This window comes from Argiope bruennichi, chromosome 4, assembly GCF_947563725.1.
Source record: "Argiope bruennichi chromosome 4, qqArgBrue1.1, whole genome shotgun sequence".
NCBI lineage: Eukaryota > Metazoa > Arthropoda > Arachnida > Araneae > Araneidae > Argiope > Argiope bruennichi.
Genome location: NC_079154.1, coordinates 79,420,693 through 79,438,028, shown reverse-complemented (window position 1 = coordinate 79,438,028; position 17,336 = coordinate 79,420,693). Strand labels below are relative to the sequence as shown.

At 27.9% G+C, this 17,336-nt stretch overlaps 1 protein-coding gene across 1 annotated transcript in view; it reads left to right on the top strand.

Annotated features, from left to right (window-relative positions):
• Positions 1 to 17,336, top strand: part of LOC129965601 (hephaestin-like protein) — an 82,101-nt gene that overhangs the window by 54,805 nt on the left and 9,960 nt on the right. The window contains exons 3-6 of the mRNA XM_056079639.1: positions 8,621 to 8,833; positions 9,962 to 10,131; positions 11,744 to 11,910; positions 12,940 to 13,046. Of these exons, the coding sequence (XP_055935614.1) occupies positions 8,621 to 8,833; positions 9,962 to 10,131; positions 11,744 to 11,910; positions 12,940 to 13,046 (657 nt within the window). The remainder of the gene's footprint in view (positions 1 to 8,620; positions 8,834 to 9,961; positions 10,132 to 11,743; positions 11,911 to 12,939; positions 13,047 to 17,336) is intronic.

The window sequence follows — 17,336 nt, the reverse complement described above, 5'->3', positions numbered from 1 at the left end:
TATTCTTAGATTAATTTTGATAATCATGTTTATTTACCAAAGTGTTCATTATAGCATTTAGCATCAAAAAGATAGATTATCTGACACTGGCAACAACTTTTCTTTTGCTACTTGTGACTACGTTTGCCAATTTTTTCCCCTGAAGGAAGCTTTGCATCATTACAAATTAAAGCATTTTATGTATATTTACATTATTCAAATCGATGAATTTAGTTTTGTCTAATATATCCTGTATTAGATACATTAAAGTGCACGAAGGTAAATTTAAATCAGACCGATATTATTTCTGAAATATCTCTATAAGTAATATAAGTAATTTCTAATATATATTTAGTCATAAAATATTCACTAAATTCAGCATCTAGAAAAATTGAATAACTATCCCTTGGGATATAACTGAAGAAAAGAAAGAAATTGTACACTTTCAGAAGAATTTTTCTTTATCGGTTACAGGAAATTTAGTTTTTGTCCTGAATCCTAGAAATATACATCCTATATATTCTTAGATTAATTTTGATAATCATGTTTATTTACCAAAGTGTTCATTATAGCATTTAGCATCAAAAAGATAGATTATCTGACATTGGCAACAACTTTTCTTTTGCTACTTGTGACTACGTTTGCCAATTTTTTCCCCTGAAGGAAGCTTTGCATCATTACAAATTAAAGCATTTTATGTATATTTACATTATTCAAATCGATGAATTTAGTTTTGTCTAATATATCCTGTATTATGTCTCGTAAAATCTCATTCTAAAAATAGACGAAAATTTTTGAAGTACTGATAAATTACAAATTCCTCAAAACTGAGCTTGCTCTTGTTTCCAAAAGAAAAGCATCTGGCTGAAAATTATTTCAATTCTTACTAAATTTCACATGAAGATATAAAAATATGCATACAAGAATCGAAATTTTAAATACTGAGCTCATATCATGAAGAAGAACTTTTTTTAATATCCTAAAAAACGAACCACTTTGAAAAGTTGGAATAACGCTCATTTTTATTTAATTTGATGCGATTAGGAAAAGCAAAACTATTTTTAAAAACATGTGTGATTTAAATTTAAATTCCTTACAATACAATACAGTGCGCATGGGTAAATATAGAAATGTTATTGTACACTTTTATACAAATATTACCATCAGATATTATAAATAATGTTAAAAAATTCTTTTTTTTATAAATTGTATGGTATTTTCATGATGTTGCTTAATATTCTAAATGACGTACAATACCGTGAGGATATCATTGCAACATTGGTGGGCATTTTGTGGTAATAGAGTACCGAGTGGCACATTTTGTACTAATAGTGTTTATCATTTTCAGAAACAAAATATCTTCATTATTTGTAAATATAATTGTATAACATTTCATTTCCAATACTAAACAAAATACCAATCTTATTAAATTAAACCAATCATGATGACCCACTCAAATCTCGAGTAACTAGCCTTTAAAATTTATCAGATGATGAAGCAATTTATTGAAAAAGAAACAAATTTCTTAATCTGAAAGATTATTCACGAGTGACTGGTTTCTTTATGTGTGGGTGGGTATTGTGGAAGCCTTGAGAGCTCTCGTTTTTGGTTTGCACACCATTTAGTTTTTGCAACAACGTTTACCTTGCACGGTTGATGGCCAAACCGAGATGGTTCCGACACGATGCTGTTCTCAAATTACGCGTGCTCAGACAGCTATCAAGATCTCGTTTACTTTCTTCTAAACGTCTTCTTTATGGTGCAATCAAAAGAACGGTCAATTTTCAAACCGTTAGAGACGGAAAATCTAATTTGATTATTCCTCTTTCTTGATTCTGCAATTGAAAGCAAGATGTTGGCAGGTTTTCTGCAGCCTTAAGTCGATAATGCGTTTCATTGTATGATGTGTTTATTTTTTTTGTGTTGAAATCCTTGTAGTGAGTGAACAATATGTTGCTGGTTATAGGATTTCCAGGCTTTCCACAATTTCAAATCATTGTAGAGTGGTTTTATTATTTAATCTGACATTTCAATTGAAAGCAAGCTGCGATACTTAAGAATTGTAATCTTACAAACTGGATTAGATATTAATCTTACATTTATTGAGAGAGAAATAGCTTATTTCCTAATAATGCTTTAGGACAGGATAAGAACATAATTTGTAAACTTTCCTATTATAAATCATATTGGATGTAGTTGCGCTATCGAGGATTAACAGCAGTTGTCAGTATTTCAAGTTTATTGTTGCAAACTATATTTCTGTATTTATAGTTCAATGAAAATAAACAACTCTATAATAGATTAGATTATTTACAACTAGCCGCTTCTGGCTATCAGCTAGTTAGCTTTAAATATTGTTTATGTTCCATAATTCCCTCAACGAAATATTTTTAAATATCAAATTGTGATTGTCATAAAAGCCATATTACTTTAATATTTTTGCATCCTTTAATTTTATTGTGCCCATGTATTTCCCTAATGGAATCATATGCTAAGGCAATACAGTGCTATGAAAAGCGTTAATGTAGGATAGCGTCTTCTTTTTGAAGATTGTCTTTCGCTACAATATAATTTTATTTTCTGATTCCTCATGGATATAAAAACTAAAACCTTTCTTTTTTTATTTCATTTCATACCATTTATATGAATACAAGAAAATAATGCGATTGAATATTTTATAAAACAGTAGAAATTATTTGTATTTCATAACAAAAATAAAATCTACTGTGAAAAATTTAGAAAAAATTCAAGAGATTGTCAAAATACAGACGGAATATATGTGATACTTAAATTTATAAAGTTAAAAAGAATTTTTCTTAAAATTTACAATAGTGTAAAAATTATTATTTATTCACACATACTTTAGGAAGTAAGAGAATAAAAAATGAAAATCTTGCGTAATTTAAATTTTAAAATATCGTTTATACGTGCTTATTTTTATCCTCCAAAGTAAATTTGCAACAAATTTGGTAACTTTGAGTCAAATGGTCTGATGTACTGAGTTCCAGCTATCACACTCATATTCGTATTTATTATTAGAAGAAGCGAATGTAGAGAAGAAATAATTAATTTGAGAAGAAGTAAAATAACATTTTTTATAATATTTCATGAAAACATCTGAAGCTCAATATGTAGATTTTGAAATTAGTTCCAATCACATGCTTATCTTCAAAAGTCAGTTTTGAGTCATTGCTGATTGGAGCGAAATAAAAATTCTTTATATTTCGCATGAATAGATTTTCTTTTGTTAGAAAAATGTAAAAAATTTTCTTACAAATTTTTGAGCTTCGTTCTGCAAGATAAAATAAAATCAAAATTGATTCATTTATAAATTTATTAATTTCTCAAAACTTTATTAATTTTTCCCAAATATATTAATTTTGCATTTGAAAGTTTCATTTTATCTATAGAATATATAATTCTTGTAGATATATAATATTTTATTTTATTGAAAAATTATTATCAAATTATTACAATAAATAAACAATAAATTTTAGAAATTCGTTTATAATAAACAAATTAAACCTATGAAGATGAAATATATACATTACAAAAGTGACTAATCATTTCTTAAATATAATAATGATTAGTGATAATGAGTTAATCATATTTACCCTAATATATATATCAATAAACAGTATAACAGTAAACAGTGACCCAATTAAAATGAAACTACATGATAAAATAAAAGTATTCATAGCACATCATATACAATTATAAAAAATACACGACTTCAAAAAATGTATTTTGTTGAATATTTTTAATAAAATTTATTGATTTGTTAATCCTAACGCATTCCAGTAAAACAAAACTTAATTGAATAATAATAATTTTCAAATCGATGTATTCTGAATGAATTGATTTCGTCAGCCATCTCAGTATTTCATACAGAAACAAAGTTTCCTTTTTACATAACATTTAATTTTATGCTTGAACACAATTACATTTCATTTTACGCTTGAGATAGTATATACAGAGCATGAAATATATATATTTAAATAAACACAGTAGCTGAATGCATTGTTCCATCTCCATGTAATTAGCTTTATTTGCAATTTGGTTGCGAAAGTTTGTCTTTTTCGTATAGGTCTTCAGCTGAGATTGTTATTATGATCTTGTAGTATGCTAATGTTCATGATTTTTTGAGTCAAATTTTAAATCAAAATTAGCATCTCCCTTTGGAGAATATGTATTAATTTATTAATTGATTTAGCAAAACATGTTTAAACTGTTAAATCCGAATATAAACTGTTCACAGAATAAAGCAATAAACTTTAGAAGTTATATAATGGTGTAAAGTTAGATCTATTTAATGCTAATTTATAACTGCTAAAAATAAATAAATCCCTTATGAATTATTCAAATATTAAAAACACTGATCTCCATATAGCGTAACACAAAACATGGTTTTGTTAACGCTGTGATCTTTTTTTAGAAAATTTTCGCTATTTGATTTAAGAATATTGTTTAACGGCACAATCATCAAATAGTTATTCCAGTTTATTAACATGTACATAAATAATTTAACAGCTTATTGTGTAAATTATAAATTAAATGTTAAGTAATTTTACTTTAATTTTGACATTTATACTACTTTATGAATTCTGCTTAAGACAACTGTTCACTTTTCGTTCACTCTTTTTATACAATCATTTTTGGAATGGTCTTCAACATGGAATAAGCAGAATAAATAATGAAATATCATCTCGTCTCATAAATCTAACAGAATTAAGATATTTTTAATCTGTTTTAATCTGTTTTTTTAATCTAAATTTTAAAATCTTGCTTTCATGTTAATGAATATTTGTAAATTTCAAAGGTAATCGAAAGAATTCATATGTCTGTTTATTTATCTGGTCTCAGTGTTCCGTTTTTGCTTAAAGAAATTTATGTACGTATAAGTGACACGGGATCAATTCAACAATTTTATCTTTAAACATTTATTTTGACATAAAAATCATCAATATTAATATAATTTAATAACAGAGCAAATTAAAGAGGTGGAGACAAAACAACTTGCAATTGAATTACAAGTTTATTCTGATGACCGAATTGAATATTCGATAGTAAACAAAAAGACCATTTATCAATATGTATCATTAAATATGAATTATTTATTAATTAATAATTAAATACGAACGAGTATTGAAGGAAGTGGATCAAGACCTGACACAAAAAATTTAAATTGAAATTAATTTTCTCTCTACCTACAGTAAAGTTATTCATGTTTCTTCTTGCCCTTTTTTCTGAATGACATTTCGTAACCTTGTTTTATAAAAAATGTTGACTTAAAAATATCTAAATACACTATAATAAAGAATACATAAAATTTATGTAGAAGAGAAGCAACCATCTTTAGGAAGGAAAAATCGCAAACGATTGTTATTTTTTGATAATTTTAATGAGAGTTTGATAAATACTTTTATTAAATGTAAAAGTTAATGATAAGCCGCTTTAAATGTGGCGCGTCACAAATCTAATTATTATTATACTACTGATTTCAAATTTCAACAGATGAGACTGACACATCAAAAGTAATGACTAATACTAAATAATACTCTTTTTTTAAGTAATAAATTAATAAAATGAGTTACATTTTGCAGAACAAACAATTATTTGCACTCAGTCCCTCTGCATTTCGTCGTTAAACAGATATCTAGATCATATTAAGTGCAAATTAAAAAAATATTATTATAATCTTATTTATAAAATTTTTCCTACGTCTTTTTGAGAATTTAATAAATCAATGTATTAAGGATCTGTTTTCGAATCCCTTATCTTCTAAAAAGTCACACAATATTCTATTTAATTTTCTCTATGGATTCGAAATTTATTTTAATTATTTGACACATAATTTCAATATATACAATCTCGCTCACAGTTTTCTATCTAATCGTCATGTTGATTAAGAATATGTCTAAAGTGGCTATGTTTACCAACACCCTAAAAAAATGGCGGGATTTCATCATTAACTGCGAAAAGCCACTGAAAAAATTCCTGACAAAGAAATATAGATGGATGATGGAGGCATAGTAGTTATTATAATACCACACATTATATATATATAATTAGCTGTCTATTGTTATGCATGAAATTATAACCATATTTAATGTAACTGATGTTTAAACTTAGTTTACATTAGGATAGTATTATCAACAGATAAAAGTCCAAAGATCACATGAATTATCACGACCAAGAAAAATAATAATCTCATTTATCTCTTTATTATTCACCTTCGTATCAGTTATGTAAATTAAAGATATAGTTCTAATAATTATCATTAGCTATGGCTAGCCTCTTCCATAGGAGGTACGTTCCGTCATAGGAGTGGTGTAAACACTGTACCATTGCTATATTCACAGGAGAAGCATGAACCTGCTTGCTTATCTGATTATTTCTTATTCATATTTAGTGCCACTACTTTATTGAAATTACAGCAGTTATCTGGGTACATCAAACGGTCTTGCAGTTACTGTAATTGCTATTTTAGTACAAACTAAGCTCTTCGTTTCTTGATATGTATGTCACTTATCCCAGTATAAAAGAAATATGATAAAAAACAGCATTGTGTATTTATTCAAATGAATGTAATTAACGTAATAATATTATTCCATGTAATTTAGAAAATTATGATTATAACAAATGAAACTTAAATAATCGCTGTCAAATAAAAATGCATAACAAACAGCAGTTAGCAAATTTATTCAAAAACAGTATTAAAAATGCATAAATTGGAATTTTAAAAGGGAAGCAGTCAATGTCACTACAATGAGCGAAATATACTAGATTTTCAATTTTCGATCTCAGTCAACCGAATAGAATGATTAAGATAGGAAAAGTTTATCGTTTTGATTTATTACCCTTCATATTCTCACAGATACGATGTAAACAAATTTTCGCTCACAAGAAATGCAGGAAAACTTGTTTGTTGTTCATTTTTATGCAAACTTTTCGGCCAGGTTCGTATGAGAAAAATGTGTGATCAGATATTGGACCACTTTCTCATAATGCGGTATACACATTAAAAATCCGATATTCTCGCTGAACAATAAGGTTACTCCACTGGTAAAATCATTAATTTTTATCTTGTGCTGAAAGCGCAGAACAATGGTTGTAAAAAACACTGAATATCAGATAATAATAAATTTTGATGAAAGTTTTGTTTTAAAAACATCTGTTTGACTGATGTTTGAAAAGACTTGCTTTATTAAGTAAACTGTTTTATTGAGTGTACCTTTTTGTTCCGTCTGCCCAATTATTCAACAGCAAATGTACACAATTTATCATTTTTGACCGATGGTTCTGTCGCGAGCTACCAGCTGCATTATTTCCTCGAGGTTTTTGTTTTGCTTATTCTTGCCACAGAAAATAAATTTACACCAATTAATTTTGCGAAATAAATATGACCTGAAAGCTTACTACGACAAACAGGCACTTTATGTCTATTATGTTGATTTTTATTTGAATTATTCTGAGCAATTTTACTTTAGGCAAAGCTGGTGAAACAAATTTCGAAAAAATATAATTAAGAATTTTGAAAGAAAGTCATTTGTCGCGATGAATTTTAAACTAATTAAATTTTGTTGTTATTTTGGCATTTATTGTATCTATGTTTAATAATTTTACTTCAAATAAAATCTATAAAACAAATTTGGGCAATCATGAATTTCGAAAGAAATTGCTTGAATTCCTTAATATAATTAGTTGATTAACAATTAAAAATTTAATATTTTAATTCTTTTTATTTACATGTTTATTAAATATTTGTTACTTCTAGCTCGTGATTTTAATTTTTATTTTAAAATAATAATTATTCAAGATTTATTTGTACCTTAAGCATAGAAGTATTTTAAAATACAAAAAGTTAACATAGAACGGAAGTAATAAGACACAACCTTAAACATTATTAATTTTTTCTATTTTTTAAAGGATTTAAATTGCATGCCTCAATTTTTATTTAAATATTAAAAGTCATTATCTTCCATTTATTTTGAATTTGTGCTTGCTTTGAATCTAATTGAATCTAAAGCTACATTTTAAATCTTAAAACATCTTTGAAGCAATGAATAAAATTTTAGTCATATTAAAAAAGCTATTGGTTATTTATTTTTTAAAACCTGTCAGATTCAATGGATATTTCACATTTAATGTACATTTTGGCATTGTGTTATGAAACTATCGATAGCTATTTATAGAAGCAAACAAAAAATCTCTTTAAAAATATGCATGAGATTTTAAATTCTAGCTGAGAAACTTGAGTTTATTATTTTGTATATCCAAAATGAAATTAAAAAAAATATTGTGTCTAATATTGAAAAATTATATACGAACATTATATTGCGATATACTCGTATTTATAGTAAAGATATATTGTAACCATTGATTATTTTCAACCATTCTGACACTTTAGTTGTTCTCTAAGTCACTTTGAATTCTACTTTGATTTTTTTAAGACCAATTTGTTAAAATTCGAACGAATCAAATAAATAAAAATACACATGTACTGCAACAACAAAATGTATATTTTCAATCTATTATCCTGACTCCTTTATTTCATTTCATGCAAGAATATTTCCAAAATATAAATGCTTTAATTTATTTCTTCTTTTAATTGAAAATGTTTTTACTTTGTCATTTGCAGGAGCTTTGTACGAAGACAACACCGAAGAATGGGAAAAGGTTGACGATCGAGTGCCACCTGGTGGACGACATTCCTACCATTGGTTTTTCATTCCTGAAGATGGTCCAACTCCAACTGATCCAGACTGTCTGACTTGGATGTACCACTCTCACAGAAATGCAGATACTGATATTCACGCCGGATTGTTGGGACCACTCATCGTATGCAGACCTGGTAAGACTGGTTTTATTTTCAAAGTTGAGCAACTTTTAAAAAGTATTTTGTTTAATTTCACCTTCACAGATTACGTGGTAAATATGGGTAAGATTTTTCCCGTTAAATTGAATTTTTACTTGTTCATCTTTGCAGTTAGACAGAAAACTTTCCATTAAAGAGGGTTTTTTAAGATGCATTTATTGTTAATTCATGCCCAGGAAACAAATCTCTGGAATAACACTATAAGAGTTGATAACATGGTCTACACTTTTATGCATCCTAAGCGGAATGATTCGCTTATTTAGGCGGTGAAACGAAAGAAACTTGCTGATTCTGCAATTTTGTGAGGGCTCTTAATTTCATTCATACTGCCAGATTGATGTCAGACAGAGTAATGATAATTAAAAGCCCGCGAGACTTAATAGCATTATCTTTGTCTTTAAATGGTGAGAAAATAATTTAATAATTAAAAAGCGAGGAAAAATTTAATTTATCACATATTTCTATTTAACTTTCCACCACATCAAGTCATTCGTTAAGGCGATACAAAAATGTCTAATTATTTTAAATACATTGCATTGTTTATACTTAAAGTAGTTTTATAAGATAATTATAAATTAAATGAGCCATTAGTGAATCATGGTAGAAAATAAATTGATGTCTAATTTAGTATTAAATTACGAAAACTATTCAGAGTAAAACAAACAAAAAGCATGTTATTCAACAGTTTTACTGATGCATGCTGGTGTATTTTCTGATTACACTTATAACAATCAATATAAAAATTATTAGCATAACCTTAATTATTTAAATGACCGAAATGGAAAAAGTGTTCGCAAATTTAGAACTTAAAATATAAAAAACAGCTTAATTTTTTTTTTTATTTTGTGGAACATTATTTGTATTGTTTCGAATTCTTAAATTTTTGGTCATTATTAAAAAAAAATTAAAAGTGAAAAATCTTAGGAAGTTTGTATATTACGTTAAATATGCACAGACTGAATAGAATCCAATGTATCTAGTTAATTTTATTAACTTTAAGCTGTATATAATTTTTACATTACATATTGGAGAAAATTATTCTTATTAAATATAATTAATTCTTTAAGAAATGCTTTAAAAATACTTCATTCTTGTTCTCTTCAGGTACTCTCGATGTTTATGACAGACCAAGGAATGTAGATAGGAGTTTCATCCTCGTGTTCATGATTTTCGATGAAAATGACAGCTTGTATATCGATGAAAATATCGATAGGATTGCACCTCATCTCTCTGAACAACAAAGAGAAGAAATCAAAAGAGATATCAACTTCAGAGTAAGTGAAAGCTTTTAGTGGCTTGCATTTAATTTTTTATATGTTGATTATTTTTTATCCTAATTATCAGTGATTTGATTTTTTTTTTCTATAATCTTCGTAGAATATTAAGATATGAACTGAAATCTTATTATTTTTTCACTATATTCAGCAAATCAGTTATAATTTAATATATATGGAAAAAAAGTTCGATAATTTATTTTTATTCCATTAACTAATCGCCTTTGGTGAACAACTGGTTAGCCATAAATATTATTATTCTAATTTCAATTAAATTGTTTAGACCTAATTCCGTGTCCTTGATTCCTTCAGATGACCACATTAAACCCATGTTGTTTTAATAGTCACACACATTTTCTGTTCATTGCGCTTATGAACTTTCCTAATAGAGAGCAGTCCCATGACATCAAATCGCCATTATAAACGCAATTGTCTGTGTCATCTAATTTTCGTGGTATTGTAACTTCATTTTCTTATGCGTCATATAAGCCGTACACATACTAAACAGAAATCTTTTTTCTTAGCGTTCAAAGATGGTAGAAATTCCCGCGTTTAAATATTTGATAAAACAATGAAAACAGTCAGGTCAACAATGTAATCTGTAGTTAAAAAAATTGTCTAATTTCCATATTGCCAAAAATCAGAAATAATTACATAATTATTAAATTGATAATGATGTCGTATATGCGTTATCACGGAAAAAGGGGTGCAGTAGTTTCTGAGTGTAAAGATCCCTGAGCACCCGAGTGCAGAAGTCTGAGTTCTAGCTCATATGAAGATGACACTCACACACTCGCTTGCACAAGCCCTTTACAAGGGGGTTCTTTCACAAATCTTACAAATAGAACACAGGGTGAAGAACAACCATGCCCGAACCAGGACTCGAACACAGGACGCCCAGATCACAGGGAAGACACGCTACCCGTAGGCCAGGACGTCGGCTAATTATTAAATTGATATCATAAAAAAGATAATTTTTGAATCTTGAAATGATATGTAAACCTTTTTATACAATAATATTTTTGGAAGTTATCGCTGAAAACACATTAACATTCAGCTTTATTTTTAATTAATTAAAATTTTAAAAGAAATCGCACCCAGTTTCACATTTTCACTTTCCAAAGTATATGTATGCTCCTTTGATAATTCTAAGTCAAACAATCTAGCTTATAGATCTTCAACATGCGCATATTCAACTTTATTATTAGTAGAAATAAACAAATTTATATTTTGTCATAAATACATAAGGTAAAAAAATCGCATTCTTTATATCTATAATTTTCTGCGTTATTTTTAAAAATCATTTTCTGTAATTTGTAAAATTAAATTTTCTCAAAATCATTCTTTCATATAAATAATGCCTACTTTTATACCTACCTATCCATTATTCTTTTACCTTTGTATCTATTGCTTAATGTTATATCTGATAAATAAACAATTGATTGAAAAATTCAACTTCTAACTATTGAAAACTGAACGTGATTGTTCTGTAAAAGACTTGCTTATTTGTTAATTAATCATAAAGCTTAATAATACTAAAAATCAATAATTAAAGATCTTTTAATGAAAATGTTTCAAGAGTCAGATATAATCTGTAATGTTTGTCTTCTAGCGTTCCAACATGATGTTTTCCGTCAACGGCCTTAGCTTTGGAAATCTTCGAGGCCTGGACATGTGCTTGGGTGACAAAGTTGGTTGGCATATCGTTGGCATGGGTAATGAAGTGGATGTCCACAGTATCAGTTTCGAATCTCAAGTTTTCACTATCAACGGAATGACGTAAGTTTAAGCATTTATAATATATGGCAAATCTATATTGTGATAAAAATCACAGTTTATTATCTGTATATATAATACTTCTCATGTTCATGAAATTTTACACCAAATATTATCATATCTACCTTGCAATAAATATAAAGAATGGTAATATTTATCGCATTGTATTATTACCTGTTAAGATTTTTCTTTCTATTTCGAGACAACAAAAGCCATCAGCGTAACGTTGCTAATCTGGAATTATCACAGGTTAAGAATCACATGGATTATCTGCTTTCCATATTTCAGGATGGATATCGTAAGCGGTTCCTTAAAAATGAAGTTATTGCAAATCTCATAAATTTGAATATTTTTAATGGTTATGTTTTATAAAATAACTTATTTCGAGAATTGGTTACAGTGAAGCTCTGGAATTATAAACCAGTAGTAGAATAATAATATTTGGGGTAAGATGAATATTCAAAAAGACAAAAATTATCGTTTGCTAAAAATAAAATTGTTTTAACCGTTTGAATTTTTTTAAAGATAAATGGAAATGTTCGAAATAAAATCTATAAAATAAACGAAACCGTTTTTACGAAAAATAAAATAACTAACCGACATTTCTACTCACAGAATGTGATTTATGATTGAAAAGACAATATCGTTTTCTAAAATGAATAGGTAACACACAAAAAGAAATATAACTAAATACTTTAATATATATCATAAATCGCTTTCATTCAGAGTGAAATAACCGATAATTCGATTCATAGAAGCTAACTGGAACGAAAAGTTTATAAAATATTTTAGGTGTGTCCTGTAGGCTATTGAGTTTAAAGTTATGATAAAGGCAACATTATATTGTAACTTTCATAACTTACATAAGAGACAATTTATTCATCGCTATAATTTATCATATAAACAGAATTTTGTTAGTAAACCACCGTAATGTTTCTTGTAACAATTTTCCAACTCCATTCATTTTTCTTTTTTCTTTTGCATAGTGTTCTGTAGAATAGAATAATGCATAGATATATCTTTACTTTTCAGAACGGATATCATCAGCGTTTTCCCAGCTAAGTTCACAACAAGTCTGATGATTGCTAGCCGCGAAGGAACTTTCCCTTTTAGATGTGAAGTTGGCCTTCATGGCATAGGTAAGATTGAATAGAATGAGGCCAATTCTTTTTTTTTTAATTTTTAAATTGCTATGTAGATAAAGAAATGTTCTTTTGCCCTTTGATTCCAATGTTATACAGACCGTCAAAGCTTGTTTCAGTTTTTCATTAGTAAAGTTCCGATTTGTTTTGTCTGACGCTCGATTGTTTTATTCTTAAATCAACAGTATTTTAAGAAAGCAGTCTGTGGCGTTTTCAATGTTAAATATGTTTTTACAATGTGAAAAAAGAAATCAAGGATTAAAGATAATAATTGAACCGGCGGCTTCATCTGTAAAATTAAATTCATTATCTATGGGTTTTCAATAATGCAATTCTTTTATTAATAACAGTCATTTCATCATTTACTAAAAGTGCCCAAGTTTTAAAAAAAGAAAAATATGTTCTTGTTAATTTAAAATGTCGTTTCTGTGGCAAAAAGAAAACAGCGCATATCAATATAGCATTAATATATAATATATATTTTACATATATCGGTATGCACATTTTTTTTATTATAAAGATAATATTTTAAAACAAGAACTGATAATTATAACATTAAATTCCTTCAACATGGTCACTTCTAACTGTGTACCAATGACATACATTTTTAATGAAATGTAAATAAGTATTATTGGCTATAATAAATATTTAATGTTATATTATTTCCCAATATTCCAATTGCATATCGAATAGAAAATACATGATTAATCATAAAATGTCAATTATTTTGCTATCAAATATATTTTTTTTCTAATTAATATGGAAGTAAAAATGTTCGCATTTCTTGTGTAGTACATAATAAATCAAATATTACTGTTAATGTAAACATCAGTGATATTTTTGGTGTTTTGAATATTTAACATTATGTTCCATTGTTACATAAATGTTCTCTGACTGCATTTATTAATCCTTATACCTTACGCAATATGGAGACTGCTTGCATACGCATGAATATGTAGACTAAGCCATTTAAATTATTGCATATAAACAAGAATTAAGTTCTTCCTAAAAATATTTTTATTCCTAATCATTGTACATATATAGTAGTTAAAAAGTAAAAAAAAAAAAAAAAAAAACGAGCGCATTTGGGATTTAATTATTATAAATTTTATGATGAAATTAGTATAAAATATTATTATATAATATTAGTATATAATATATTAGTATAAATATTAGTATATAATATTAAAAAATGATCGTATATGTGAAAAGAGCAAATATGTTTCGATCAATACTTTAAAAAGCACAAATGTGTAATTTATTACCTTACAGTGTGATTTTTGTGTACTTTGAAATCATACTGTAAAGTAATAAATTATTTTGGTGCTGTCATATTTGAGCATAAGGAGATTTCAAATTTTCTATAGTAAAAAGTGAAGTTTTCAAAAAACGCAATTTAAAAGTTTTTATAAATAATTACAATATTGCAATTATATTTAAAGAGTGAAATGGAATAGAATATTAAGAGAAGTGTTATATATATTTTTATTGGGCAATTCGATTATATAAAATATTTTTAATTGATAATTTTTTCCTTTTGAGTAGTACTAAAAGAGTGATTTGAATTTTTTTTCCCTATAAAATAAGAAATGTATGTCGTGTTAATATTTTATTGAGCTTATTATCAAAGTTTTATCAAATTATCATGAAGTTTTTTAAAAAAAATTCATATATCTCGATAACCCATTCGACGGCTGCCACTGAAACTTGAATGTTCTAATGCACTATCATTTAAAACAGAGAGAGCAAAATATAACTCAGTTGTTTATGCAAAGTGCATCCAATTATAACAACACTCTACCAACCCCAATGAACCTGTAGCATTTTGAAATATTCAGAAACAAAATTGACGTATGTAATAGATACATTTCCCATTCTAATGTAGGACTGAAAAATTATCTCACAGAAAAAAAACTTACGAAAGTTCCACTTGAGCATAATTAGCTGCACGAAGGATATTACTGCATTATTGCATTTTACGCCTGGTTAACGCAATAGCTAGCGTGTTGCTCGCCACGCAACGAGTGGACTCAAAATCTGATAAGGTATGGATAAGTGTGCTTTCTTATCTTCTGAATCAGAAGATACTTTAAGATCTATTGCAGACATATATTTTCCTTAAGGCTTGACCTCGTATCCACTAGAAAAGCTCTAAAGCTGTTTTTCCTCAGAGTAACTAGAACTTTTCTCACTGAAGATAATTTCCGATTTTCAGATGTGATTGAGGTGCAAAATTAACGACTGTTATTATAGTTGGTGGAAGTTGTTTCAAAGATTTATGAATCTTTATATTGTTATGCTCCGACAGAAAGCATTCGTTATGACGATCTTTTTATCGCTTTGTCTCTTGGAGTATGATCATTATGAAATAGCAATAATAGTAATTAAAAATCATTAAAATAGGTATTAAAATATGTATATAAAATTATTTATATGGCAAATTTCTGGGTGCAGTATACAAGAATTCGGAATACACGAATTGGAAATTGTGCGAGAGCCTCGCATAATACATTATATGGAACAGTAAAAAAAAAATTAATTAATTCGCGAGAATTGATAAAAATCCTCTCGGCAAGCTGGATGGCAAAGATAGATTCCTTTACATCTAAGTTACTATCCAGCAACATAAATTATTGATGTTAGAAATAGTCAAAACCAGGGCTTGAAAATAACTTTCCAGCCTCTAACTTCTAAGATTGCAATTATCGAAAAAACTTTTAATACAAAAGTTGTTCGCCTTAATGAGTTACTGATTTGGCTAGTTGAATTTAATTTTCTATCTTCAATATTGCGAAAGTTATAGCAAAATTAAAATTTCAACCCCATCATTTCCACGCCCTTTGAACTACATGGACTATTTAGGAACTAATGCGAGATTTTTACATTTTTAATAATATATTCCAAGCAAAATTACTCTAGTTATCCTGTTCATGACATGGGCAAAGCGTTATAACGCATATTATATCTATAAAGTTTTGAACGGTGGATGGTTTTGGGTTCCATGGATCATGATCGGTAAAGAACTGAAGAATTTTTCCCTAAGTTTTGTCATAAGAATCATTACAATAGGTAGTCTTCCTATAGTCCTTAAATGGCAGGCATATGTTATTCGAATTAGCGATTTATATATATGATTTATATATAGGATAAACGGCGTATATGATTTAGATTACCCCAAATTATTTGTCATTGTTTGTGTCTTCGAAAAATTGCCCAATAGTGGTATATTATGTTAAGTCTAAGCTTGACATGGCTGAAAAAGGGAAATAGTGTTAAAGAGGCAAACGCTGGCTCTGTCTGTTCTTTACAAGAACATTTTAAAAAATAATAGATGCTTGTGGCATTAGCAACGAATTTCTTGCTGTAATTGGATTGATTAAAAGAAATTTTTCTGATTTGCCTCCAAGCGAAATACAAATATAGAATTATTTCAAATAAGTTCTCTAGGAAAGCAACCTATTTCCACATATTGATGCTAAATCGGTTTTCTGTGTCAGGTGTTACCTAAATACACCGGAATCACTTTTACAAAAAATAAATAACACACTTGATAAATCAAACTTTAAGAAAAATTTAGAAGATAATGAAATTTAACAAGATAAATGGTGCTTTTCAGAGATGGGGCATCGAACTTTTCTGATCATACCCCAGGCTAATATTAACCGAATTTCTTTCAACTCAAAATTTAACACATTCACTGCCATGATTGATGCCTGTGATTAGGATCCCTATCTAATAATACGTTTACTTATTTGCTCACTTTTCATTGTAGTAGGTAAAAAAATATTTAATGAGATAATATGTATGAATCACAGGTGATTCACGTGCTAAGCTACATGTTAAAACAAGAAGATACAAACTAAATAAAGGCTTGTTCTACTCGTATCAAATTCTACATTCACTGAAAAGTTTTCCTGTCACACGAATGTTAATAACACGGTGGTCAACGTGTTAATCGATTCATCACAATTAGATTTTGTGACCTATCTCCACAAGTTCGATTTATATTCTGATCATCATTGCGTCTTCGGTAATAAAAATTATACTACGTGGCTGTTTATCCTATAGCAAATGCCTATCATTTCCCCAAGTTCAGAGGGAGAAAATTTTTGACCAAGTGTCAAAATATTACTCAAAACAGAAAGATCTGTGACAATAATGAAGATTACAAAACTTTTACAGGAAAGAAGGTACGATATCATCATTCGCTAAGAATTACCCAGAATGCCTTCAATTAGCTATCAACGCATTCATTGTCGGCTTTTTCAATGCAAATTGTTTGGTTAA